Source organism: Macaca mulatta, chromosome 1, assembly GCF_049350105.2.
Source record: "Macaca mulatta isolate MMU2019108-1 chromosome 1, T2T-MMU8v2.0, whole genome shotgun sequence".
NCBI lineage: Eukaryota > Metazoa > Chordata > Mammalia > Primates > Cercopithecidae > Macaca > Macaca mulatta.
In genome coordinates this window covers 84,131,422-84,157,339 of record NC_133406.1, presented here as the reverse complement: position 1 = coordinate 84,157,339, position 25,918 = coordinate 84,131,422, and the positions used below count along the sequence as shown (strand labels likewise).

Here is a 25,918-nt window from a genome sequence, read left to right as displayed (position 1 = left end):
GTGATCCACCCGCCTTGGCCTCCCAAAGTGCTGGGATCATAGGCATGAGCCACTGTGCCTGACCTGTCTTAACCATTTTTAAGTGTAGAGTTCAGTGGCATGAAGTAGATTCACATTGTTAGGCAAACATCACCATCATCCAGCTCCAGAACTTTTTCATCTTCCCAAACTGAAACTCCCAATCCATTAAGCAGTAACTGCCTGTTCTCCCTGTCCCTGGTAACCACTGTTTCTTCTGTCTCTGTGAAGCTAAAACTCTAGCACCTCATGTGAGTGGAGTTAGGCAGTTATTTGTCTTTTTGTGTCTGGCTTACTTCACTCAGCATAGTTCTTCTAGGTTCATCCATGTTGCAGCATGTGTCTGAATTTCCTTCTTTTTAAAGACATAATAAACATTAATTGCATGAATATACCATATTTCATTTACCCATTCGTATGTCTGTGGACATTTAGGCGGTTTCTGCACTTTGTTTTTTGGTTTTTTTTTTTTTTTGAGACAGAGTCTCACTCTATTGCCCAGGCTGGAGTGCAGTGGCCTGATCTCGGCTCACTGCAGCCTCCACCTCCCGGGTTCAGGTAAATCTCCTGCCTCAGCCTCCCGAGTAGCTGGGATTACAGGCATGCACCACCACATCCACCTAATTTTTTTGTATTTTTTGGTAGAGACAAGGTTTCACCACATAGGCCAGGCTGGGATTACAGGCGTGAGCCACTGCACCCGGCCAGGTTTCTGCATTTTGGCTATTATGAATGGTATTCATAATATTCATAATAATGATAATGAATATTAGTGCTATAATGAACATTGGTATACAAATATATGTTAGAGACCTTGCTTTCACTTCTCTGCTGTATATACCCAGAAGTGAAATCACCGAATCATGGTAATTCCATGTTTAATTTTTTGAGGAGCCTCCATCCTGTTTTCTACAACAGCTCCTCCATTTCCACCAGCAAGACAAGGGGATTCCAATTTGTCCTCATTCTTATGAACACTTATTTTTTTTTTTAATATAGCCATGCTAATGTGTGTGAAGTGTAGTATCTCACTGTGGTTTTTTGGTTTTCATTTCACTAACAACTAGTGATGTTGACCTGTTAGTACTTTTACAACTTGATATTTACTCTTTTCATGTTAAAAGTTACAGATTAAAGTGCATAGTAGTCATTTAGTGAGGTCTTGCTAAATTTCATGCAGTATTCCAAGTACTTGACATATTAATTTAATTGTGTCCTTGCAGTAAGTCTTTGTCAGTTTTACAGGTGAGGACGTTCAGTCACAGAGAAGTTAGGTAACTGACTCAAGGTTGTACTGGTAGAAAATTCCTGAGCCAGGATTCAAATCCAGTCTGTCTTGCTTTTTTTTTTTTTTTTTTTTTTTTTTTTTTGAGACACGGTCTTGCTCTGTCACCCAGGCTGGAGTGCAGTGGAATGATCACAGCCCACACTCCAGCCTTGGCCTCCTGGGCTTAAACAATCCTCCAGCCTGCTGAGCAGCTGGGACTCCAGGTGTGAGCTACCGCACCCAGCCCTGTCTTGCTTTTGAGACTAGAATTTTAACCTTTTAGTTATATTACACATAGAGCTGCTGCAAACTTCTTGTACATCCCAGGCACCTGTACAGTTATTTCTTTAATTCTAAGATGTGCAGTTACTGTTCAAAGGGATGAACAATTTTAAGGCTTTCTATGTATGTGCCAAATTGCCTTCCAGAAAGGTTGCTTCAGTTGCACATGCTATACCAGCAGTATATAATATACACATTTCTCTACTAACATACCATTCCTAAGTGTTTCCTTTTTTTGGAGACAGGGTCTCACTCTGTCACCCAAGGCTAGAGTGGAGTTGCACGATCCTAGCTCACTGTAACCTTGAACTCCGAGGCTCAAGCAATCTTCTTACCTTAGCTTCCTAAGTAGCTAGGAGTACAGCCATGCGCCACCATGCTGGGGTTTGCTTTGGGGGCTGTTTTGTTTGTTTCTTTCTTCCTTAAATGGAGGAAGTCTCTATGTTGCCCAGGCTGGTCTTGAACTCCTGGGCTCAAGTGATCCTCCTGCCTCATCCTCACAAAGTGCTGGGATTACAGGTGTGAGGCACCATGCCTGGCCTTGTCTTTTTCTTAAGGAAATGTAAAAGATACTGATTCTTTGTCATAACATTTTACAAATATTTTTCCAAGTTTGACATTTTCTTTTAGTTTTGTCTGTTGTATTTTTTTGCCTCATTAAAGTTTCATCTTTCACTAACGTTTGTATAGTCATGTCTGTCTTCTCATTTGTGATATGTCTTTGGTATTATATCTGGAATTTTTAAAATGATTTACAGTAGTTACATGCACAGATCTTACGTATACAGTTTAGTGAGTTTTGACAAATGCTTATACACATCTGGCATATACCCCATTGAGTTATAGACATTTCTTCTATCACCCTGGGAAGTTCCCGTGTACTTTTGCTAGTCATTTTTCCCTGACTCAGGTAACCACTGTTCTGATTTCTTTCCCCATATATTAATTTTGCCTGATTTAGAATTTCAGGAAGAAAAGGAATTGTATACCCTCTTACACACTTTCTTCACTCAGCGCACTGCCTGTGAGATTCATCCAGGTCATCTTGTGTGTCATTAGTTCTTTTAATTTCTGGGGAGTAGTCCTTTGTTTGGGTATATCCGTTTGTTTATCCATTTTACTGTTGGTGACTTTGGGGTTGTTGCCATTTTGGGGCTATTACAAATACAGCTGCTAGGAATTTGATAGGCATCTCACTGGATCCATGGATCAAATTGCAGGTAATTGACATCTTAACAGTCCATGAACATGATACGTTTCTTCATTTATTTAGGTCTTCTTTCATTTCAGCAGTCTTAGAGCTTTTAGTGCAGAGATCTTGCACGTCTTTTGTTAAATTTATCTAAGTGTTTTATGTATTTTAACGCTGTTTAAATAACAATGCACTTGCCTTTTCCAGTATGTTTATTGCTAGTATTAGACATATTTGTATGTTTGTATATTGACAGTGTGCCCTGCATATTTGCTAAATTCACTTAATTTAGTAGATTTTAAAATAGATTTCTCAAGATATCTCTTAGGAACATCAAATAGAATCATCTATAAGGAGAGATGGTTTTACTTACTCTTTTCCAAACTTATACCTTTTGTGTTTTTTTTTTTTTTATTTCCTTAATGCACTTACTACAACCTCCAATACAATATGGAATAGAAGTGATGGGAAGATAGCTTCATCTTATTCCTGGTCTTAGGCATCTTACTACCTGATTCAGCCTGAGAATTTATTTTTATAATAAGAAAATAATCTAGTTTTTGTCCCAAATGTCTAGCCAGTGATCCCCACAACTCTTTATTGAATAATTCAACCTTTTCCCACTAACTTGAAATGATACCTTTACCACATATTTAATTCTTACATATACTTGTGTCTGGCTTATATCAAAATATTTCCTTTAATTCCACACTTTGGTAAATAAAAGTATAATGGAAATTAGGAGGCTTAGTGAGACGTCACTATGCTTCCGAGGCTTTTAAGGTAAACACCTAATAAGTGCTTTCTAAAGTGCGGGAGGGGCCTCCAGAGGAAGGGGAGGAGACGGAATGTCAGACAGCTGATCACCCCCTAATGTGCTGCTCTTTCAAGGAGAAGGGTCATTTATCTCCAGAAAAGAAGCTCTATTAGCTGACCACGGTTGTTACAGACAGATGAGATGGACCAATCGTAGTCTCCCAAGGCATAAGGTATCCTAGTGGAAGGATCCTGGGGAGGTAGAAGAGGACAGGGGGCTCCTCTAAGCTGCATTTTGGAGCTGTTGAGATGAGCATTGCTGTCTGTTTGATTCTTCAGGCAAAGGCCAGGCTGGAATTGGTAGCAAGGCAGAGAAGACGCTGGGTGACTTTGCAGCAGAGTATGCCAAGTCCAACAGAAGCACATGCAAGGGGTGTATGGAGAAGATAGAAAAGGTAAGGTCTTGGGGGCTCAGATCCTTGAACTTTATGGATTGCTTGCATTGATGTCATTGTCTGTCTCAAGAGAAGAGAAGAAATGGGGGCTTTAGGGTGCTAGCTCAGCGCACGTGATTAAAAATAAACTGAAGACTTTAGTGTTGACCAGATGTGACAGTGACTTCCAGACAGGTCTGGTCCAGTTCTCTTGTATGTATGCATCTGCTCTTGGAAAGCATTAACAAAAGGGGTGTCTTTTGGATCCAACAGTGGCTGGGGAAAGACTGTCTGTGTTTTATGGTAGAATTAGGTGTAAGGAGTGTGTTTACCCTGGTATGAGCCTCCAGCCTTTTTCTGTTTAATCAGGGGATCTTCGTTAACCAGGCTTTCCCACCAGTTCTAGTCCTTGAAGGCTGACAGACAAAATGGACGGAGACACAGGTAGAAGGGAAGGCTTGTGCCCCGCAGCCTTCTCACCCTTCTCTAATGTGACATGCACATATTAATTGATTCATTCGAGGCATTAATTGAAAGTTTCTGCCTCCTGGAGGTTTTGTACAGAAAATTGAGGTGAGCCAATGGGTATTTAGAAAACGAAAACATGGAATTGCTATATCTTCTCCAGCTACCTTCAACCACCAAAAATTTAAGGCAAACGTTAAGATCCTCTTTGCCTCAAGGGGAATGCCGGGTGGTATGTGCTGCTGGGTTGCTGGCTTTATGTATTGTCAGGAGCCCCTCCTGCTGCATTCTCTGGGTTGAGCCTCCCGGGCCTGGAACTCTCCTGGGAATATCAGGCCTGGGGACTGGGGACCTGCGCAGGCTGGCAGGACTGAATTCTTGCCTGTGGGGTTATTAGTCCTTAGAGGGTGTCATCTGTAAAGAGACTAAGGAGGCCATAGCTGGGTGGGAATGGACAGAAAATCCCTGCTAATACAAAAGTGCTGCATTGGGGGCTGGGCGCGGTGGTGCAGTAGGCTGAGGCAGGAGTATTGCTTGAGTCCAGGAGTTCTGGACCAGCCCGGGCAACATAGTGAGACCTCATCTCTACAAAAAAATTAGCCAGGCAAGGCTGAGGTGGGAGGGTCACTTAAGCCTGGGAGGCAGAAGTTGCAGTGAGTTGAGAGCAAGTCACTGCACTCCAGCCTGGGCAACAAAGCAAGACCCTATCTCAAAAAAAAAAAAAAAAAAATGCTGCATTGGAAGCCCACGCAGGTGTGCAAGGCTTTAGCTCTGCCCAGCACACCATACCATGTGTTTTTATGCCTGCCCCAGGTCAACAGAAACATCTTAAGGGGAATGTTAGCAATTCTTCACATGTCCAGACAGGTAGGTAGGTCGCCAGCCATTTGGAATTTAAGGAACCCTGAGTCTTGAGGGTAACACACAATCCTTGATGACCTGAGAGAGCTAAACCTCTCAAAAGCCCATGAGTCCTCAAGTTGGCGGGCAGACCTTGACTTGTACCTGCAGCCCCTCACTGGTTGGAGCACAGGCTGTCCGTATCATGTTCACCATCCTTCCTCGTCGCTCCCTTGGTACCATATACGGTTTTTCCTGCAGGGCCAGGTGCGCCTGTCCAAGAAGATGCTGGACCCGGAGAAGCCACAGCTAGGCATGATTGACCGCTGGTACCACCCACACTGCTTTGTCAAGAACAGGGAGGAGCTGGGTTTCCGGCCCGAGTACAGTGCGAGTCAGCTCAAGGGCTTCAGCCTCCTTGCTGCAGAGGATAAAGAAGCCCTGAAGAAGCAGCTCCCAGGAGTCAAGAGCGAAGGGTGGGTGGAGCGCTGTGGGGTTGCCCTGGGGGTTCAGTGAGGGGCTTGAGGGAGGCCCGAAGGCTCTACAGGTTCCATATCACTCCTCTGTTTCCCTTCACTGACTGTCAGTAAGCCACGGAGATGCAAACTGAGGAACGGTGACAGCAGAGATGTGGGGGCAAAGGACAGGGTAGGGAAGGACAGCCAGGGATTCCCATGGCCTCTGCCGAGAGCCCTCTGCCCTGTGAGACCTGCTTCCTAGTGGTCTCTTCCCCTTCCAACATCTGATCTCCATGGACAGGCTAACTACACTTTTCCACGACAGCCCTTTAGATACTTAAAAGACCACCCTCCTTCCCTGGGTGAGTATTTGTTTTGCCTGGGTCGATCACTTAACAATGCTGGGAGAATCGTGACCATTTTTAGTTAGGGGATGGGCAGTGGATAATTTTCCTGGCTTAGAGTTCAGGATGATAAGGGTTTCGCATGGTATTAAAATTTAGAATGGGAAGGACCATCAGTGACCATCTTGAATACATGGACACCTCTTGCTCTCTCCAGTTTACCCTCTGCTGGTCCCTCAGCCTCAGTCTGGAGAATTGCTTGTTAACAGGTACACCAGGGGTGGTGTGGTAGAACCTGGTATGCACCCTGTTCCTTGGACGGTGACTGGGCAACCATCGAGCAGCCATCACACATTATCTCAGTTCATAATGCCTGTTCATTGCAGCAACACATGGGGCTCTAGAATGTGCTAGAAAATTGAAAAATCAGGCCGTGGGTCAGAAAGCCCACAGGGCATTGTAGCACGTGATACAGGTGTTGGAGTCCATCAGCTCCCACTTAAGCCATGATAACCGCCAGAATGTGTTGAGCACATTTCGTATGCCAGACACTGTATCGAGCCCTGTATTTGGACTGTTTGATTTGCCTGTCACCAGAGTTCTGTGAGGCAGATGGTATTCTTTTCGCTATTTTATGGCTGAGGAAAGTGCAAGGGTTGGTGCTCAGGTCTGTGAGATAGCTGAGACTGAGACCACTGTGGCTGTCCTGCCCCTGTGTTTTAGGGGCAGGTGATAGTCTCAGAGCCATGTTTGCTGAGCAAGCTGGGGCAGGCTGGTTAGCACTGCTTTGACTGTCGCTTCTTGTCTGGGCTTTATGTGGCAGTACGGCCCCACCTCTGTGAGCAGCCTCTTTCCCTTGCTCTGTGTTTTAGCTCGAAAGGCCTAGCCCCTGGACTTGTGCTTTGTCTTTCTGCAATCCCTGCCGCCTAGCCATGGGCTTACCTCTAGCCTAGTCCCTGCTAGAACCTTCCAGGCCAGGAGATACATAGGTGTTTTGTTTTTGTTTTTGTTTTTGTTTTTACCTCAGATGGGGCCTGAGCCCTGGATTCTTGTAATGGGTTGTTCTAAGTCCCTGGAACAACCCTAGCGCCTCTCCCTGGCTGGGAGAGTATGTTCTGAAATGGATGGTGTCTTCTGCCATCTTGGTTGCAAATACTCCCTGAGTAGACAGTGATCGCCTAAGGGCACTGAGTGGGGCAGGGGTTAGGGAGTGACAAGTGTGAGTAGTCATAGAATGACATTAAGATACAGTATCACCGCAAGTCATTGGGTGTCAGATTTTTAATGGTTCTGGCTCTCATATCCTGTGTCTCCTTCAGAAAGAGAAAAGGCGATGAGGTGGATGGAGTAGATGAAGTGGCCAAGAAGAAATCTAAAAAAGAAAAAGACAAAGATAGTAAGCTTGAAAAAGCTCTAAAGGTGAGTTCTCAGCTCTGTGTCTCCTTTCAACATGCTGCTGTCTGGATTCTCTTTCTCTTTCTGAGAAGACAATTCAAGGACTTATGTCCCACTTATTAAGAACTTTAGCAAATTGATGGCTGTCATTAAATAGTATGACTTTTTCCCCAGATTGTTTTCCCTCCTCCCAAGGAAACCATTTTTATTTGGAAGAGATCCCACATTAGGCTGTAGGTGTCCAACCTGCAGCCAGGCTTGAGCAAAGGCTGAGTGCTCTGTTCCCACTCACCAGCCTCTTACTGGGATGCCAGAGATTCATGCTTTGGCCAAATTATGCACTACTGTACACCCTGCACCTTTGTGGTCACTTGCAAACATTGGAAACTGAATACTTAATTAAAGGATGCCAAAGATTCTTAGCATAGACAAATGGCTTGAAGACATCAAGTGTCTCTACATTTTTTAAATGAAGATCTCTCATTTTTAAAAAGGAATAGATGACTGATAATGACAGGAGAAAACTATCCATTAAATCAGTGGTCTTTGACCAGAAAGATTCATCCCTGTGTTGATTATGTATGTGTTGAAGCAAAGCAAAAATTATTAATCAGAAAATGCTGGGTGTTTGGGAAATTGGGGGAGAACAGTTGGTCTCTCCTTGAGCACGTGATTTCCATGAACCGTCTGCTTGTGTCTCTTGTATGAGTATTCAGTTTTTACTAGTAGTACTAAAACTAAAAGCAATTTCTGATATAGTTCTAGTTGCTAAGTAAGAGTCACACATTTTGTTCAGTTGTCTTACGGTAAAAAAGCGTCTGTCATGCACCAAAACTGGCTGCAGGAGAACCGTGGTGCCACTTCACATTGGCCATTCAGTGAGGTTAGTGTCCTTCTCTCTTCCCCATTGATGTCAGAGATGTATAGAGAGTCAGAAAATTAAAATGCCCCTCAGTGTTCCCACCGTGGCACATCTGTGTCTGCTGGCTCTCTACCCTTGGTCATCTAGGTGACATTGTTGTACTTCTTCCATTTAACCCTGTACCACTAGACCTTTTCCTCATCCTCCCACGTCTCCATTCCTGGTGTCCCGGCGTATGCTGTGTGCAACGGAGAGGAGATGTCGAGGGAGCCCTTAAAAATGAAGCTGGGAAATGGAGCAGACGTGTGTGCCTGCAGCTTCACCAGGGGAGTTAAAATCCTCCTTTGGTACTAACAGCAACCCTATAGGATATGATAGGGCTGGCGTTTTTGTCTCCATTTTACAGAGGTGGAATCTGAGCAGAGATGGTTAATAACTTGCTTATTTTCCTGGGGAAGGAGGAGACTCCCTCAGACTTTAAAATGGAGAGGCTGATAGCTTCCTCAGCAAGCTTGATTGTTGTGAGAATAAATGAGATGAGGCCAGGCGCAGTGGCTCGCGCCTGTAATCCCAGCAATTTGGGAGGCTGAGGCAGGCGGATCACTTGAGGCCAGGAGTTTGAGACTAGCCTGGCCAACATGGTGAAACACCATTTCTATTAAAAATACAAAAATTAGCTGGGCGTGGTGTTGCACACCTGTAATCCCAGCCACTCAGGACACAGAGGCAGGAGAATTGCTTGAACCCAGAAGGTGGAGGTTGCAGTGAGCTGAGATCTCACCACTGCACTCCAGCCTGGGTGACAGAGTGAGACTCCATCTCAAAGAAAAAGAATAAGTGAGATGACACGTAAAAGCATCCAACCAAGAGTAGTCACTTTAATAAAGATTAAAACTTCCATTTTCAGAAGAGTTTAAATACATTGCTCTGTGATACTGAATATAATATACCATCAAGGAAATTAGTGTTTGTGAATCATTCCTACTCTAAGATTGGTGGAGAACAGCCATACCCTGCCTCCTCTAGTTGCTGATAAACGTGGGCCCTGGGCTCAGCCTAGCACTTCCAGGCTCTTACCTTGTGTCTCTGGGGATTGGTTTCTGAGAGTTGGTTCCAGGAGCCTTGGTGCAATCTCCCCCAAACCCTTAGGGCCTCCTCCTCACCTTCCACAGTATTCTCTGAGAGACCACACAGCAGGCTTAATTTGGTGTCCACAGGAGCATGACCAGGAGTCAAATCCTGTGCTGATCACCCAGGTTTGGAGTGGCAGCTTGCTGGTGCACCAGGGTATAACTGGAGGCTCAGCTTGACCGGGGCTCCTCCTCCAGTTGAATTCTTCCTTTGAAAAGAGCTGGCCTCTCAGCCACTGGGTCTTGTCCATAGGCTCAGAACGACCTGATCTGGAACATCAAGGATGAGCTAAAGAAAGTGTGTTCGACTAATGACCTGAAGGAGCTACTCATCTTCAACAAGCAGCAAGTGCCTTCTGGGGAGTCGGCGGTGAGCTGCCTTTGTGTTAAGTGGGACACGCATGTGAGGCTGACCCCGTCGTTGTGGAGTGACTGTCCCAATGGAGTGTGGGAGGCCCTCCGTGTGAACACCTGCTGGTATTAATTGCAAGGAGTATAAATCGTGGTTGTGTTGCACGGTCATCACCACCATCGTGGTCACCATTTTTCTGGGATGGATGGGGCCGGCATTCACATGCCCCACTAGACATCTTCCACATGTTAGTGCTTGTTCTAGAGTGCCAGGCCTGTGGAGTGAAGAGCCCCCTCCTGAGGGATGGCATGACGGCGTCCCATCAGTGTCCCCAGCTGGCCCTTCTCTGCTGTCATTCTTGGGAGTTGACTTGGCACTGTACTTTGTGCAATGCCAGTGGATGCTCTGGGCTCTCCCTTCATTTCTCAATCACTGAGGGATGGGGGAGCTGCAGGAACACTTGGAAATAAGGTCTCCTACTTTACAAGAATCCAAGCTCCTTTGTAAACGAAGGGCGGGGTGGGGTGTTAAGAGCCCCACAGCAAGCCCACAGCAAGAAGTCTCTTTGTAGAGAGTGAAATCTGTGCAAGTCCCTCCATCCCACATTAGTAAGTGTCCTTTTCTGTAGTCCCGCATTTGCCCTCTGATGTGTTTCTCCACTGGCTGCAGATCTTGGACCGAGTAGCCGATGGCATGGCGTTCGGTGCCCTCCTTCCCTGCAAGGAATGCTCGGGTCAGCTGGTCTTCAAGAGTGATGCTTATTACTGCACTGGGGACGTCACTGCCTGGACCAAGTGTATGGTCAAGACACAGACACCCAACCGGAAGGAGTGGGTAACCCCAAAGGTAAGGGGTGGGGGAAGATCCTGGGATCTGTTGGGAGAAAAACCTGGCCCCACTTTCTGCGCTTGTTCATACTTCAGGTCCCTGAGATTGCAGGGCCTTGTTCCTCAGACTTCTTTACAGCTATGTCATCCTGTTAACCAGAATATAAAATTATATGTTTGCAAACTACACGAATGTAGAACCAAAGCTCCTCTAAGTATGAACTGTCCATTTGGTGTAAAATGTTGCTTGCAAAGACCATAAATAATTTTTATTTATTGAATGCCTTCTATGTGCCAGGCACAGTTCTAGGCTTGAGGGACATATGGGGAAGAAATGGATAGTAATTCTTGCTTTCTGATACAAGTTTTTTTCAAGGACGTTTCCTTGCCTAGTGCCAGCAGAAGAATTGGATCCAAAGTTCACATATCTCCTAGTATTGCACGTTCTCTCTTTTTTTAATGGAACTGCTTATGGAATTCTCAACGCAAAATACCTCCACGGGGAACCCCCTTTGGAGCCATGCTGGTGGGGTTCTGGCAGTATCTTTGTGGGGCTGGCTGCTCCAAGGACCTCGCCTGTGCCCGCTCAGACTCAGCAGGATCCAGGCCCAGCAGCCTGGGTAGGTGCAGAGCTCTGCCACTCGCCAAGCTGCTTCCCTCGCTGTTGCCTGCTCCTAGGTGGAGCATTTGGAACAGCGGCACACAGTACACCCTCAGGAATCGTTACCCGAGTAACAGTCGACATTACTTGCTCTACACCTACAACTGAACTCCATTTCCACCAGCTCCTGACTCACTTGTTCACTGCCATGATTGCATGATCCCCCCTAATTTTCTCTGTATGCCTTTACTTGAGTGCTTCCTGTAAAATAAATCTGAGCTTAGCACTTCCCCACCCTTAAAATCTTATACTGATTCCCCGATTTTTCTGGGTATGCAAATCTTCCAGACCCTTATGTGGTATTTGTATTTCTTTTACTATCTTCGATGGGGAAATAGTAAGATGGCAGTAAGCAATGTGCTATCCCTTGTATTTTATATATCAATTTTTGAGCATGTATATACATTTTTAAAGGTTATGTGCATGTGTGAGACAAGTTTTCAGTCTGGCACTACTTGCTGCCCATGCAGTGACACTGTTGCCTCCAGGCACTTGTCCCACAGAATCAAGGCCAGCTCCGTAGCTTGTCCTCAGAGCCCTCTGTGATGCGGCTCTGCTGGCCATCTGCAGCCTCTTTCTGCCACCCTTTTCCTCCTTCTCACATACCCTTCTCCCCACCCCACCGCCAGTCTTGCTCATTCTTTTTAGAAGTACCTAGCAATAGGGCACATGTGCTACTCAGATGGCTGTGCTTAGGCAGTCCCCTGTGTTTTCAGCTCCCAGTGGGCTTAGCAGATCACTGCCTCCAGGTGCATGCTAGCGTTCCCTGTCTCACATCACCTTAGCACACCTCTGGCATAGCTTAGCTCCTGTGTTAAAGTTCACGTTCCTATAGCTGATGCTCAGTCACAAATGAGATACTTTCTCAAGGGCAGAAACTGTGTTTTTAACCAAACTATGGTTGGTAGCACATATTAGGTGGTCAGTGTGTGTTGGAAGCAGTCTGTGACCTCTTGTATCCAGCTGACTCCCTGAACACAGGCATAGATGGAAAGAGCAGTTTCTTGATTGGACGAAGACCTGGGAGCACAGGCTCTTTCCCTGAGCTTCATGTATTTGATACTTATTGAGTGACCATTTAGAGCAAGGCCGCTTGTAAATCACTCAGAGTGAAGAGTGAATTGTGAAGAGTGAAGAGTGAATAGTGAATACCGTAGGGCTCTCTGCATTCATTTTTCCTTCTTCTAAAAAGGAAAGCAAATACTGTGATTTCCTTTTGGGTAATAATCTCCCAGTGTGTATGGTATTGGGGGTCTTGAGGTTCTGGAGTAGGCGTGTGATCCCACAGAGGCCTATTAACTCTCGAAGGGAACAACTCAGGAACGAGGCCAGGGAGGCTATAGTCATACAGCAGTTCCAGCGGTGGTTCCTGACCAAATTGGCCACTGGTTTGTGTTTTTGTTTTTTCTGGGAAAGATTTTTCTCTTAAAGCAGCCCTAATACCACCCCTATCATAAATGTAAAAGTACCGGAAATAAGTACTGTAGCAGCAATAATACTGTCTTTCATTCTGGAAGCCTCACATTTTTCTATTTTTTGTTACTCTTTATCATAAGAAGAAAAAAAGAGATTCTTTAATTTGGACAAGCCAAGTCCTTTTTGGTCTATGAGGTGGTTACTTCAAGGGAGAGCTAGCTTCTTAACTAAAACTTAATATTTTTTAGGAATTCCGAGAAATCTCTTACCTCAAGAAATTGAAGGTTAAAAAGCAGGACCGTATATTCCCCCCAGAAACCAGCGCCCCAGTGGTGGCCACGCCCCCACCCTCCACAGCCTCGGCGCCTGCTGCTGGGAACTCCTCTGCTTCAGCAGGTACAGCTCTTAGGGCCCAAGTCTTAGAATTGCTTTGCAGGAATTGTTTGCCCACTACTTTCTGGTGGTGTGGAGCTGGTGAAGAAAGTATCCATCAAGGGTCTCTCTTTGCTGACCCCACCATGGGGAAGCCTTGTCCTGCGGGGGATAGGCCTCTTCCCTTGGCTTGTTACACCCCCAACCACAGCAAGGTGGGAGGGTATTAAGAACATAGTATCGGCTGGGAGCAGTGACTCACACCTGTAATCCCAGCACGTTGGGAGGCTGAGGCAAAAGAATTGCTGAGGCCAGGAGTTCGAGACCAGCCTGGGCAATGTGGCGAGACCCCCATCTCTACAAAAATGTTTAAAATTATCCGGGTGTAGCAGCATGTGCCTTTAGCCCTAGATACTCAGGAGGCTGAGGTGGAGGATCCCTTGAGCCTGGGAGGTCAAGGCTGCACTGAGCTATGATCACACCATTGCACTCCAGCCTGGGCGACAGAGTGATACCCTCTCTCTAAAAATAAAATAAACATTGTAAAAGAACAAGTGACTCTTATTCTGGGAGGCTAGGAGAGGGGCTCCTAAGAAAGGCTAGGTCGACAGCCTTACCTGGAGTACCACGCAGGGTCTCCTGCCTGACCTCACTGCAGAGCAGCATCCCAGGCCTCACTCTCCAGGCCGCCCTGCACCCACCAGTCATCGTGACCCTGGTGTGATGCTCGAGTCTCTGTTGTATGCAGAGGGAGTTACTGATCAGCACTAGTGCGAAATGCCCCAAGCCAACCAAGACAGTGAGAGCAATGTATTTTTTTGGCAGGAGAAGTGACCCGCTGCTTATTTACTCAGAGACATGTGGCATAGTCTGATGGCAAAGGTCACAGTTTGGTGGGTGGAGGATGAAGGTTCCGTCCTTGAATATAAACCTGTTATTGACCTCCTTTTCATATCCTGAGAGGGGACCAGTGGTCACTGCAGTGTGTGTGGGTGGTCATCCCGAGTCCACTGTGCTGCTGGCAGCCTGGGTCCAGGTGCCCACATGAAGGGCCAGGTGGGGGCTGGCATTCTGACCCCTCCATGGAGGGTTCCCTCCTCTGCTTTCCCCTGACTTGCAATTCAGCATAAATCAATAATTGTGTTCTCTGGAGACCTCACCAGTTTCACTTAAACTGTCAGTGTTTCCTAGTTGTTTGCCCTCACAGGGAAGGCAGTAAGGACTTTTCCTTGCAGCATCTCCAGTTCTGGAAACGTGTCGCCAGCACTGTGTTGTTTGCTGTGAACAGAAGGCACACCCCTGTCCAGGCCTTTCTGGCCTGGCTCAGTGCACACCAGGCAGCTGCTTTTCGCCTAGAATCGGTTAGCTCAGCTCAGTGTGATTGTGCTGGCCACTCCTTTGAGGAACTATCATGGACATGTCTCATTTTAAAATGGGGTTAATTAATAAGAATTGCAGTTTGGGAGAATAACAGAAGGAATTGGGGGTTCATGTGACCTTACCCCTCTTCCCATCCTGGTCCCTCATCCGCAGATGCAGCCTTCCTAGCCTGACCATGGAGCGGACCTGGGGTAACCCCCAGCTGCCCGGCTCACACCAGCAAGGCTGGCCTGGCCATGGAGTGGCATTTTGTGGCTTGCTTCCTGCCCAGTCCTTTCTGTGTTGAGGAACATCTGTAGGTGCTCAGGTGGCAGCTTGCTGTCCCGTCCTGTTTTCTCGCAAGTGTATTTTCATAGGCTTTTCCCCAGGAGCTCCCTGCTTGGCTCGCCTGCTCCTCTACCTCCCCTTACTGGGGAGCAGCACCAGAGTTGGCCTTGCTGAATGATTCTCTCCTTTCATCCCAGATAAGCCATTATCCAACATGAAGATCCTGACTCTTGGGAAGCTCTCCCGGAACAAGGATGAAGTGAAGGCTATGATTGAGAAACTCGGGGGGAAGTTGACAGGGACAGCCAATAAGGCTTCCCTGTGCATCAGCACCAAAAGTGAGTTGAATCTGAATTTGTGCAACAGGGAAAATGCTTCTGTATCTTATGATTGTGATGACGAGTCAGTGAGGAAGAGTCGATCACAGCACTCCAAAACTGGATCTTATCATCATCGCTCTGGTTCTTTATGAAGGGAAACGAGTATTTGCCCTCAGTGTCGCTGCTTTGTACTATAGATTCACATGTGTTGCATGTTCCCAACTAAAGATGGTAAGCTACTACAGGTTGAGTCTCCCTAGTCCCGAAATCCAAACAAATTGCCTCAAAAGTCAACACTTTTTGAGTGGCAACGTAATGCTCAAAGGAAATGCTCATTGGAGCATTTCAGATTTCAGAGTTTTGGATTAGGGATGCTCAGTCAGTAAATACGAAGCAAGTATTTTAAGGTCTGAAAAGTTTCTGGTCTGAAGCATCTTGGATAAGGGAAACTGCTCAACCTGTATTCTCATCACTTCGCACTGCTCTGTAAGATGTGCGTAGATCTCTGCCAAAACAGAAGTTCATGGTTCAAGTATGTTTGGAAAAGGTAGGGTGAAACAAAAGGTAAACAGGTTTCTGTGTGGGTCTATTATGCCGACTACCACTGTAGGTCTTCAGGAACCAGAGAAATACAACACAGGATTTCCCATACATATTTGACATCAGGGTGTTTTTTCCTTGGAGTGTCTGTTAACATCGTGCTGTAGAATGGCTTGGAGAAGGCTGCCCTGGCTCATCATACCTTAGAAAAGGGGGAATATTGCTGATCAAGATGATCGTTTGAATGAAAAACACTCTTGGGAGCATTAGACTTGGAAGCAAAGGAGAGCTGTGGATGTTGAGGGTTTGGAATTACACAGTAAATATAACTATAGTAATTTGAGGTTTCAGTTTTGTTTTAAACTTATATTTCATTTTTTTTTTCCTTTCAATTTGAACAGAGGAGGTGGAAAAGATGAATAAGAAGATGGAGGAAGTAAAGGAAGCCAACATCCGAGTTGTGTCTGAGGACTTCCTCCAGGACGTCTCCGCCTCCACCAAGAGCCTTCAGGAGTTGTTCTTAGCACACATCTTGTCCCCTTGGGGGGCAGAGGTGAAGGCAGAGCCTGTCGAAGTTGTGGCCCCAAAAGGGAAGTCAGGGGCTGCACTCTCCAAAAAAAGCAAGGGCCAGGTCAAGGAGGAAGGTGAGGGCCCCAAGCTGCCCCCTCCAGGGCCAAAAGCCGGGGACATTGGTGGCCAGGTTGGCCTGCACAGAACCTGTCCCTTTGTGTCCCAGACATGGCCTGTTGAGTGCTGCAGAGCAGGAAACAGAATGGCAGGCGCTTTGGGGTGGTGGGAGGAGTGTGTATATAGATGCCGAGTTGACAGATCGTGCGAATGAGAACGACTCATTTGCCTTCTACCTTCCCCTTACTTTTTAGTTACGTTTAACTTCGTGTTGACATTTTTCTGTTCCCTTCCAAGGTATCAACAAATCTGAAAAGAGAATGAAATTAACTCTTAAAGGAGGAGCAGCTGTGGATCCTGATTCTGGTAAGCAAACAGGACTGCCAGCCGAGTGGGCCACGTGCCCCACCCCCCACCAGCAGACTAGGAGCACACATCCGAATGCCCGCAGCACACTTGGGGCAATGTGGTCGTGGCTTTCCCCTCAGGCCTCTTTCACCAGCTCCCCCAGTCCTGAGAACACACATTTCAGGGGAACCTCCTGAAGGTGGTGTTAGTGTATCCAAAAGGCATGAACCTCAGGCCTGCAAACCCCTTCTCCCTGAGAGCGCTAGCCCCTCAAGGGGAGAGAAAACTGTAGGTGCTTTGCCTCCGGGACAGGACTGGAACACTCTGCGCATGTCCTGGAGAAAGGTGGGAAGGTCTTCAGTGCCACCCTCGGCCTGGTGGACATCGTTAAAGGAACCAACTCCTATTACAAGCTGCAGCTTCTGGAGGACGACAAGGAAAGCAGGTGAGTTCTGTAGATGTAGCCTGGTTGTGCAGAGACATGGGCCCGTCCTGCATCAGTCAATGCTGTGCCATCAGCCTTGTGAAACCCGTTAGGCCCAGTGCCTAGGGAATGAAATCTAATCACAGAGATCAAAAACGAACCATGAGGCCTTTGTTTAAAGGGGAGAAAGAAGCCACTTACTAACCAGTAGCATTGCTGTCCTTGTACAGTTGTCTTAAGGTATGGTTTCACGTATTCTCCCACTGGCTTTTCTTTTTGTTTGGTGGGTTTTTTTTGTTTGTTTGTTTGTTTTTCCAACTATTTGTTGTGTTTTTTGAAACAGTCTCACTCTGTTACCCAGGCTGGAGTGCAGTGGTGTAATCACAGCTCAGTGGAGCCTGGACCTCCCAGGCTTAAGCAATCCTCTCACCTCAGCCTCCCAAGTAACTGGGACCATAGATGCACACCACCATGCCTTATTTTTTATGGAGACAGGGGCCTCACTATGTTGCCCAGGCTGGTCTCAAACTCCTGGACTCAAGTGATCCTCCCGCCTCAGCCTCCCAAACTGCTGGGATTACAGGCATGAGCCACTGCACCCAGCCCCAGCTGGCTTTTCTTTCAGCTGCTTGAATCAAGATTTTCTAATTTTACATATGTTTTAAAACTTTGAAGCAAATAAAGGTTGGCAAGCGTTGAACTTACTTTTTAATGTTCAAACTCCCTAGTAACTAAAGAGGTTTGGATTTGCCTTTTTTTTAATTAACATGATGAGACAGGCAAGGGTGTATTCTGGATTGTGGGGTACAGCAGCTGGGAGGTGATGAGAGGGTGGGCTGGCTTTTGTCCTTATGTATCTAGGCAGAGTGGTCCTTAGCTAGTGAGTTCATTGCCCTGTGGTACAGCCAACACAAAACAGGATTTATGTGTCAGTGGAAAGGCGTATGGAAGGAACTCTTATTAAATTCTAACGTTGATTGTGGATGTGTACATTTTTCTGGTGGCTTAGATTTGCTGGTGTTAAGTGAAAGGGTGGTGTGGGCTGTTAGGGTCAAAAAAAATTTTCAACATAGATCAAAGTAGTGCTTCCCAAAAATTTTCACAGGAAAAACCAAGCAGAGAATGAATTGTTAAACCCCTGTGCAGTAGCCCAGAGAATGGCCAGGGAGTCCCAAATTTTCTTTGAAGTCCATAGTTCTGTCTTTAAAATGTACACAAATCTTGTATGTGGGTTTATGATATATCTGTATTTCTTATGAAATGAAAATTAAGTTTTGAGTTTAAAACTTTTAAATTAAGCAGAGTTGTCCTGGAGAAAGGTGGGAAGGTCTTCAGTGCCATCCTCGGCCTGGTGGACATCATTAATTTAATTTAAAGTTAATTTAAAGTTAATTTAAAAAATTAACTCTGCTTTGAGTTAATGAAAAATTAGCTCATCCAAAGCTAAGCAGCACAGCAGCTGGATATGTGTGATGTGCACCCTCAATTGAGATGGAATTTGAACATGACAGCCTGCATCTCTAGGTCACCGGACCTGAGGAGCCATTGCCACTGCGCACCTCATTTCATTGTATCTTAGCCTCGGATCTGAGTTGAAAGTTAATTATTTTTAGGGTACAGCTTTAAGGGTTGTCTCCTTGAACACATGACTTCCAGACAGTACTTTGTATTTCTTTGGGGAGAGGAGTAGAATCGTTTTTATGCAAAGGTCTACAGACTCCAGGATTCACTCCTCAGGCTTGGCTGCCAGAACCAAGTTTAAACTATTATGTGGCATTTTTTTATAGTCAATATGATTTGAAAGTTTAATGAGAGGTAAGATAAAGACCCTTTATTGTTATAGCAGTTCCTTTTGTTCTGTGTTAATCACTATCCTTTTGGGGTGTGTAAAATTCTTCCACACCTGAATGTAATGGCAAGAAAGGGGAACTTCTCCTGAAATGGGACAGCTGACCCACACTTGTGCATCTGCCACCCTCCTTCCCACCACAGGTATTGGATATTCAGGTCCTGGGGCCGTGTGGGGACGGTGATCGGTAGCAACAAACTGGAACAGATGCCGTCCAAGGAGGATGCCATTGAGCACTTCATGAAATTATATGAAGAAAAAACCGGGAATGCTTGGCACTCCAAAAATTTCACAAAGTATCCCAAAAAGTTCTACCCCCTGGAGATTGACTACGGCCAGGTAACCATATAATGCCCTTACACTGTCTGCTTCTAGGAGTAGGAAGGGACACCTTATTCTAGAAAATCCACATTGTGGATCAGATGGCATCATAGTAAACATACTACCAAATGTTGAAAGGAGAATACTAGTCCTTCACAAATTCTCCCCCAAAAATAGAAGAAAATACCTCCCAACTCATTGCATGAAGGCCAGTACCACCCTGATACCAGAGCCAAAGCAGCACCGGGGAACTACAGAGCAATTTCCTGTGAATAGACATGCAGAAACCCTATGAATAGAGATACAAAATCCTCACAAACCGAATCCAGCAGCATAGGAGGATCTATACACCACTCCCAAGTGGGATTTATCCCAGGAATGTAAGGTTGATTCAACATTTAAAAATCAATGTAATTTATGAATAGAGTGAAGGACAAAAACCACATGATCATCTCAGTAGACAGCAGAAAAACCATTCTACACAGTCAACACCTTGAAGTATGAGATAGAGCTTAAATGAGAACTGTGGTAGCATCTTTGAGATATCAAGGAGGAACAGTCTTTTCAGTTACTCCTGAAACAATAGGGCATAATTCACAGATTCCAGATAAGGCTTTTCATCTGAACCCATGGTGACCCTCCATCATGTGACCTGGTCTGTCAACAGAATTATAGTAACTTGACCTACTCTGCTAGGTCACACTTTATTAGTCCCAAATTATTTCCTAGTGCTGTCTCTATCTGTAGTTTTGGGCGTCTCCTTATATCTGTTAGCACACAGCATTCATTTGTCTGTTGGTTGACATTTTAACTTTTCTGTTTTGTCTTTTTTCTTTGCAAAATGCTTGCCTTTATGAAAATGGGAATTTATCACTTTTTTAATCAGGGAAAAGAAAACACATTTATTTACAAAAAGAGAGACCTGTAGGTGGGTAGAGATTTTAATTCGAAATCTTTGAGGCCTAGTATGTCTGAAAGGGGGAATTTTTTAGTTTACAGAGGGCCTCATGAACTCTCTATATTAAAAATAGGATTTACATCTTGCTTATACAATGAGGAGGCTCAGACAGCAGACTTTCAGGACAGATTTGGCCTGACTCGGTAGCGCCCCTTACTGAGTTAAATATTTGTTTTAAAATGTTTTGAGAATTTACTAAGGCACAAAAAATTAAGATTGCCCGGAATTAACCACACTTAAAATAATGGTAGATATATCTTTCAGTCAGCTTTCACTGCATATGTACCTTTTCCACCACCATATGTACCATGTTGCAACCATCTGCTTTTTGCCCTAATGTACCAGGAACATTTCCTTATGTCTTCTAGAGCAGTGCTGTCCAATAGAATTATAATTCAAGCCATTTCAATACATTTAAAATTTTTTATAGCCACATTTTAAAAAGCAAGAAGCCAATGAAATTAATCTTGGTATTTAACCCCATATATCCAAAATATTCTAATTTTAACACCTGATCAGCACCAACAATTATTAATGAGAAAATTTCCCTTTTGGCTTTTCTCTACTAAGTGTTTGAAATCTGGTGTGTATTTTGTGCCTACAGCACACCTCAGTTTGGCCAGTGGCTACTGTAGTGGCCACTGGCTGCACCAATCCAGAGCATTATTTAAGGCTGCATTGAATCCCATCCCGTGTGTGGCTAGAATTCATCATTAATCAGAATAACATCATTAATCAGAATCAGAGTAACTTAGCAGGAAGTTATTTAGATTGATTCTGGGCGTTTGCTGTAATGATGCTGATATACATATAAATATTTGTGTGCTTCTGTGATTGTTGTCATTACAAGTAGTTACTGGGTCATAAGGTATATGCACTTAAATAAGGGTTTTGCACACATAGATACTTTGCCCTCCAATGAAGTTATACCCAGAAGATAACAGAGTACATTTAAGATGGTGTTTCAACACTGAGTAGGTCTACTATGAAGGTGAGAGCAGCAGCCATGGACACTAACAACACAAGTTAGCTCTCTGCTGCTTGGGTAAGCCAGTCTGATTCCAGGTTCAAAGCCCAATGTCAGTTCCTTTCACTCCAAATACCAAACTCCGTTTTAGTTGCTAGGGACACTGTGCTGGACAGAGCACAGTCTATGCCCTCATACAGTTCAAGTCTAAAGAGTTAAAGCAGTTTCAGTACAGTGTGATCTTGACATAACCTGGGTTCTTCTTCAGACAGTGGGGGTGGAGCCTCAATAGTTTATTAGGCAATGTAGGAGGAGGACGGACAGTTAATGCTACGATGTGCTTTAACACTGTCAGGCTGGCTGGCAGCGCATGGGACTGGTTGCTTGGTCCTTTGGGAATTTAGAGAAGGCTATATAAACTTAGTCTTGCAACTGGCCCTTGTGTGAGGAAGTGTAAGAAAAAAAGAGAAATAATTTGTCCTTCAGTTTCATGTCCTATTGCCCCAAGGTTTGCCTCTACAGTTGCCCAGCACTTCCAGGTTGGGCATGAGTGGGCACTAGGCAGGTTCCCAGGAAGGGACCAACAACCCCAGGGTGGGTCAGCCCATGCAGATGCTGCAGTGGCAACAAGAATAAGAATCCGCCAAGAAAACTTCGGGGACGGGCACAGGAAGAGTCTGACCCGTGTACAGCATCAGGCACCTTCATCCTGGCTGCTGTTTCCACACCTTTTTGATTAATACTCAGCTTTTTTTGCTGGTGGCACTCTAGCCTGTGTCCTTTGTCTGCAGCCCGGCCCCACAGACACAGATACCTTGGTTGAGTTGTTGATTTGGGTCTCTTGGTAATGTGCTTTTTTCCTGAAGGATGAAGAGGCAGTGAAGAAGCTGACAGTAAATCCTGGCACCAAGTCCAAGCTCCCCAAGCCAGTTCAGGACCTCATCAAGCTGATCTTTGATGTGGAAAGTATGAAGAAAGCCATGGTGGAATATGAGGTTATTGCGCTTTATCATTTTATCTGTGAGCATTTGCTGTGGATGATGATTTGCTGAGCTAGTGAAGAGCTCTGCCTGTTCTTGTTTCTGTTTCAAAAACAGAATACATTGGTTGTCAGCTTCTCGTACCTGTCCTTCAATCTTAAATTGTGTGAGTGCTGGGGCCTGGAGTGGTTGCACTTTTGCAGAGGGTTGTTTGATTTGCAGTGAAGCATGTGATGTGTTGGAGAGAGCTGTTCCCTGGTCCCTAGTCCCCTTTGTACTTTTTTTTTTCTCTGAGATGGAGTCTCACCATGTTGTTGCCCAAGCAGCTGGTCTCCAACTGCTGAGCTCAAGTGATCCACCCACCTCGGTCTCCCTAAATGCTAGGAATACAGTGTGAGCCACTGTGACCAGCCCACCCTTTGTATTTTTCCCCTTCTTCATGCTGTGGCAGGGTGTATTAGTCTTGCTTCTTTTGTGGCCCAACCAAACCAACCAACTGGAGTTACCATGGGAAGTGCAAGACAGCCCACTTAGAGTAAAAGAAAATTGCTGTGACACTTATTCATAAGATAAAATTCATACCAGTTTCTAAAAGGTTGGCAGTGGGGTGGGGGTGATAGTTGTTGGATTAGTCATGCTTCTGTCCAGGGCAGAATGGCAGAGACTGCAGCCAGAGGCTCTGTGTTTCCTGTCTGTTCTCCTTCTCATCTCCGCTCTCCCTCTGGGAGATGAGTGCAAAAGGGCAGACCCCTTGTTCTTGCTGCTCCTAGCATCAGAGGTCTTAAGTACTGACCCTGGGGGCCTTCAGAGCAGAGATGGTCCCACCTGGCCAGCAAACACCCTCTCCTCTTCCCTAGCCAATGAACCCAGAAGCTTCAGGCTGCTCTGAAAAACAAGCAGCTGCGATGCATATGGTTATTCCCTTTGTCCTGGGCTCCTAGGAACCAGTGGAGGTTGAGAGTCTCAGATCAGCCTTAAAGCATTCCACGCTTCTCCACGGGGTTGCTCCCTTCATGCTCACGTTCTGCTGTCTTCCCAAGTCCTTCCTCCTAGAGCCTCCTGGCCTGCCTTAGAGCTGGGAGGACAGGGGGTCAAAACTGGGCAGTATAAGCCCCATGGACATCAGGGCCAACCCAGTATCTCCCAGCCAAGAGCTCAGCCTGGCAGGAATGCTCACGCCTGTGCTGTTGTAGAGTGGAGTGTTGAGTTACATCCTCTAACGGGTTTAAAAAATGGCCAGGGCTTGTTCGCTGTGCTTGTTCAAATCGCTGTGTCATCTGACTTGTTTATGAGGTCTACTAGTGTGAACAGCTTATGGGTGGGCTCACTGAGAATGAGGGACGGGGGAGGGAAAGGTTGAGAGGTGCTACGGTAAGGGAGAAGAGGGCCTCGTTTCATTCACGTTTTGAAGTCCTGCACATCATTTCCAGTCTCCCACACCTTGGTCTATCTGTGATTCTTAGAAGTCTCAGCTATTTTCAAACCCAAGTCCTTTCCTGTGAAATGTTGTTTTTGTTGTTGTTTTGTGTTTGGTTTGGTTTGAGATGGAGTTTCACTCTTTTTGCCCAGGCTGGAGTGCAATGGCATGATCTCAGCTCACTGTAACCTCCACCTCCTGGGTTCAAGCAATTCTCCAACCTCAGCCTCTCGAGTAGCTGGGACTACAGGCATGCACCATTATGCCTGGCTAATTTTTTTTTTTATTTTTAGTAGAGATGGGGTTTCACCATTTTGGCCAGGTTGGTCTTGAACTCCTGACCTCAGGTGATCCACCTGCCTCAGCCTCCCAAAGTGCTGGGATTATAGGCATGAGCCATGGCACACAGCCTGAAATGACATTTTAATGTTTTTCACTGGACAGGTAACTAGTTTAGCAGGAAGAAAAGGGACATGGGCGCTGCTTGCTGAAACAAGCTAGAAGGCAGCTAGCTGGAAGTGTGTGGAAAGCAGGATGCCCGCTCCTGACCTCAGCGGGGTCCCCGTGGAATTGGAGTAACCATGTAGAGAAGGAGACATAGTGGGCCTCAGGGCTTCATCCTTAGCACCAGGGGAACCTGACTCTCCCTGTGAGGAGGGCACATCCTGAGTCCAGAAGGGAATGGGCTCCAGGTAGTCAGGACACACAGCAGAGGGCAGGGTTCCAGGCTGCAGCCCTAGGAGTCCCCTTCTGGCTGCAGCTGGGGCTCATGGGTCCCCAGTGCCAAGGTATTTCTCCCACTTTTCTCTTTCTCTCTAAACTGGGCAGCTGTGGAGCCACTGCTCCCAGCCCACCATCCAGCGCTGTGCCTGAGTTTCTTTTCCAGTAGCGAGGGCAGCCTGTGTGGATGGAGCCCACCTCTTATTTTTAGTCTGTGCGTATGTTTTGAGGGGCGTACAATTAGGGAAACTAGGTATTTTCTTTTTTTTACATAAACACCAGAATTATACAGCTTGGAAAATGTGCCCTTCAAAGTTCTGCCCTCACTCTGGCCATGCTGTGCCATCAGAACTTCTTTTGGGAATCCTTCTTGAGAACTGCTTTCAGAGCTGATTGAGAGTCCATACCAAAGTCACTCTGTTCTTTTATTATACCTTGTTCTTGGCTTGAAATAGATTATCCACCTTCTTCCCCAGATGTGGCTGTGGCTACTTAATTCTTGCCAGTAATCAGATCTTCCCTTAGGATGGAGTTTGCAGTATTGAGTGTACAGGGAAGCCCAGGTCAGGGCTTGTGGATTTTATTAGAAGCTGTTGCTGCTGGCTTTTGGTCAGTGCCTGATGAGCTGTGAGTACTTTTCACATCCTTATTTAATTTTATCACCATAGCAGTTCCATTTCTAAGATTCTTGTTCAGTTCTTTGTTCCAAGCACTGCAGGAAGTGCTGGACATGCAGAAATGGAAAGGCGCAGTCGCAGTCCCCGGGGATCTCAGAAGGGTCTATTGGCAAAGCCCCAGAGACGATGTCTCAGGATACAGCGTGGGGCCCATTGGTACACACGTGTCTCCACGCAGGGGCTGAGCTAAATAGGCAGGGCTGCTCGCAAAAGGGAGTGAGTGCCTTTTAAGGAAATGGCCCCACTTAACAAATGGAAAACGAAGGCTGCAGATCTCATGCTTCTTCCACTGCAGCTTCTCTTGATGTCAGGCAGTTTCCAAGATATGAGCAGTAGCAATATTTGTTGGAGGTGACTGATCTGAAAGGGACAGCATTGATTTGAATGTAAGTCCATAAGTTCAGGAGTGTGTCCTTTTTAAAAATAGTGTTCAACACTTGAAAACTCTTGGTTCTTTTCCAGCTGGGAACCCAGGGAGGGGTGCACTTAACCGCCTTGGCTCTGGGACCCCAGGGAAGGCCACTGGGCGGGGGGGTCAGCATGACTATGGCTTGGCTAAGCCCAGCCGTAAAGGAAGTGAGCAAGAATCTTCAGACACACTACCATCTCTCATTGGGGGAGTGGGGCTACAAACTCTGGATTTGGGTCACTGGTGTCCTCAGGAAATCCCAGCAGGCTCCTGACTGCTTCTGTTGGGGGCCTGAGGGTGGGCTGCTCGGTCCAGCTCTCCTGCTATCACACTGCGCAGTCCCCAGCATTCAGAGCGAAATCCCCTGTCTCCTCAGATCGACCTTCAGAAGATGCCCTTGGGGAAGCTGAGCAAAAGGCAGATCCAGGCCGCGTATTCCATCCTCAGTGAGGTACAGCAGGTAAGCACGGGGCCGCCAGGGGCCTCCTGGAACCTCCCCTGGCTGACTTAGGGGGCGAGACCTGGGGGTGGCCAGGGGTAACATTTACTCAAGGTTAAGAAACTGGAAGTACTGAACTGCATATCACGAGGGTTTAGATTTTTTTTAGTTCAATAAATGGCAAGTGCCTGCCACTTACAAAAG

The 25,918-nt window shown here is 46.0% G+C and overlaps 1 protein-coding gene across 1 annotated transcript in view; it reads left to right on the top strand.

The window, feature by feature from the left end:
• The window catches only part of PARP1 (poly(ADP-ribose) polymerase 1), a 46,987-nt gene that overhangs the window by 11,980 nt on the left and 9,089 nt on the right, over positions 1-25,918 (top strand). The window contains exons 3-15 of the mRNA XM_001090984.5: positions 3,855-3,970; positions 5,516-5,730; positions 7,376-7,475; positions 9,697-9,813; positions 10,465-10,641; positions 12,948-13,095; positions 14,916-15,056; positions 15,980-16,222; positions 16,503-16,571; positions 16,866-16,998; positions 18,970-19,165; positions 21,939-22,067; positions 25,652-25,735. Of these exons, the coding sequence (XP_001090984.3) occupies positions 3,855-3,970; positions 5,516-5,730; positions 7,376-7,475; positions 9,697-9,813; positions 10,465-10,641; positions 12,948-13,095; positions 14,916-15,056; positions 15,980-16,222; positions 16,503-16,571; positions 16,866-16,998; positions 18,970-19,165; positions 21,939-22,067; positions 25,652-25,735 (1,868 nt within the window). The remainder of the gene's footprint in view (positions 1-3,854; positions 3,971-5,515; positions 5,731-7,375; positions 7,476-9,696; positions 9,814-10,464; positions 10,642-12,947; positions 13,096-14,915; positions 15,057-15,979; positions 16,223-16,502; positions 16,572-16,865; positions 16,999-18,969; positions 19,166-21,938; positions 22,068-25,651; positions 25,736-25,918) is intronic.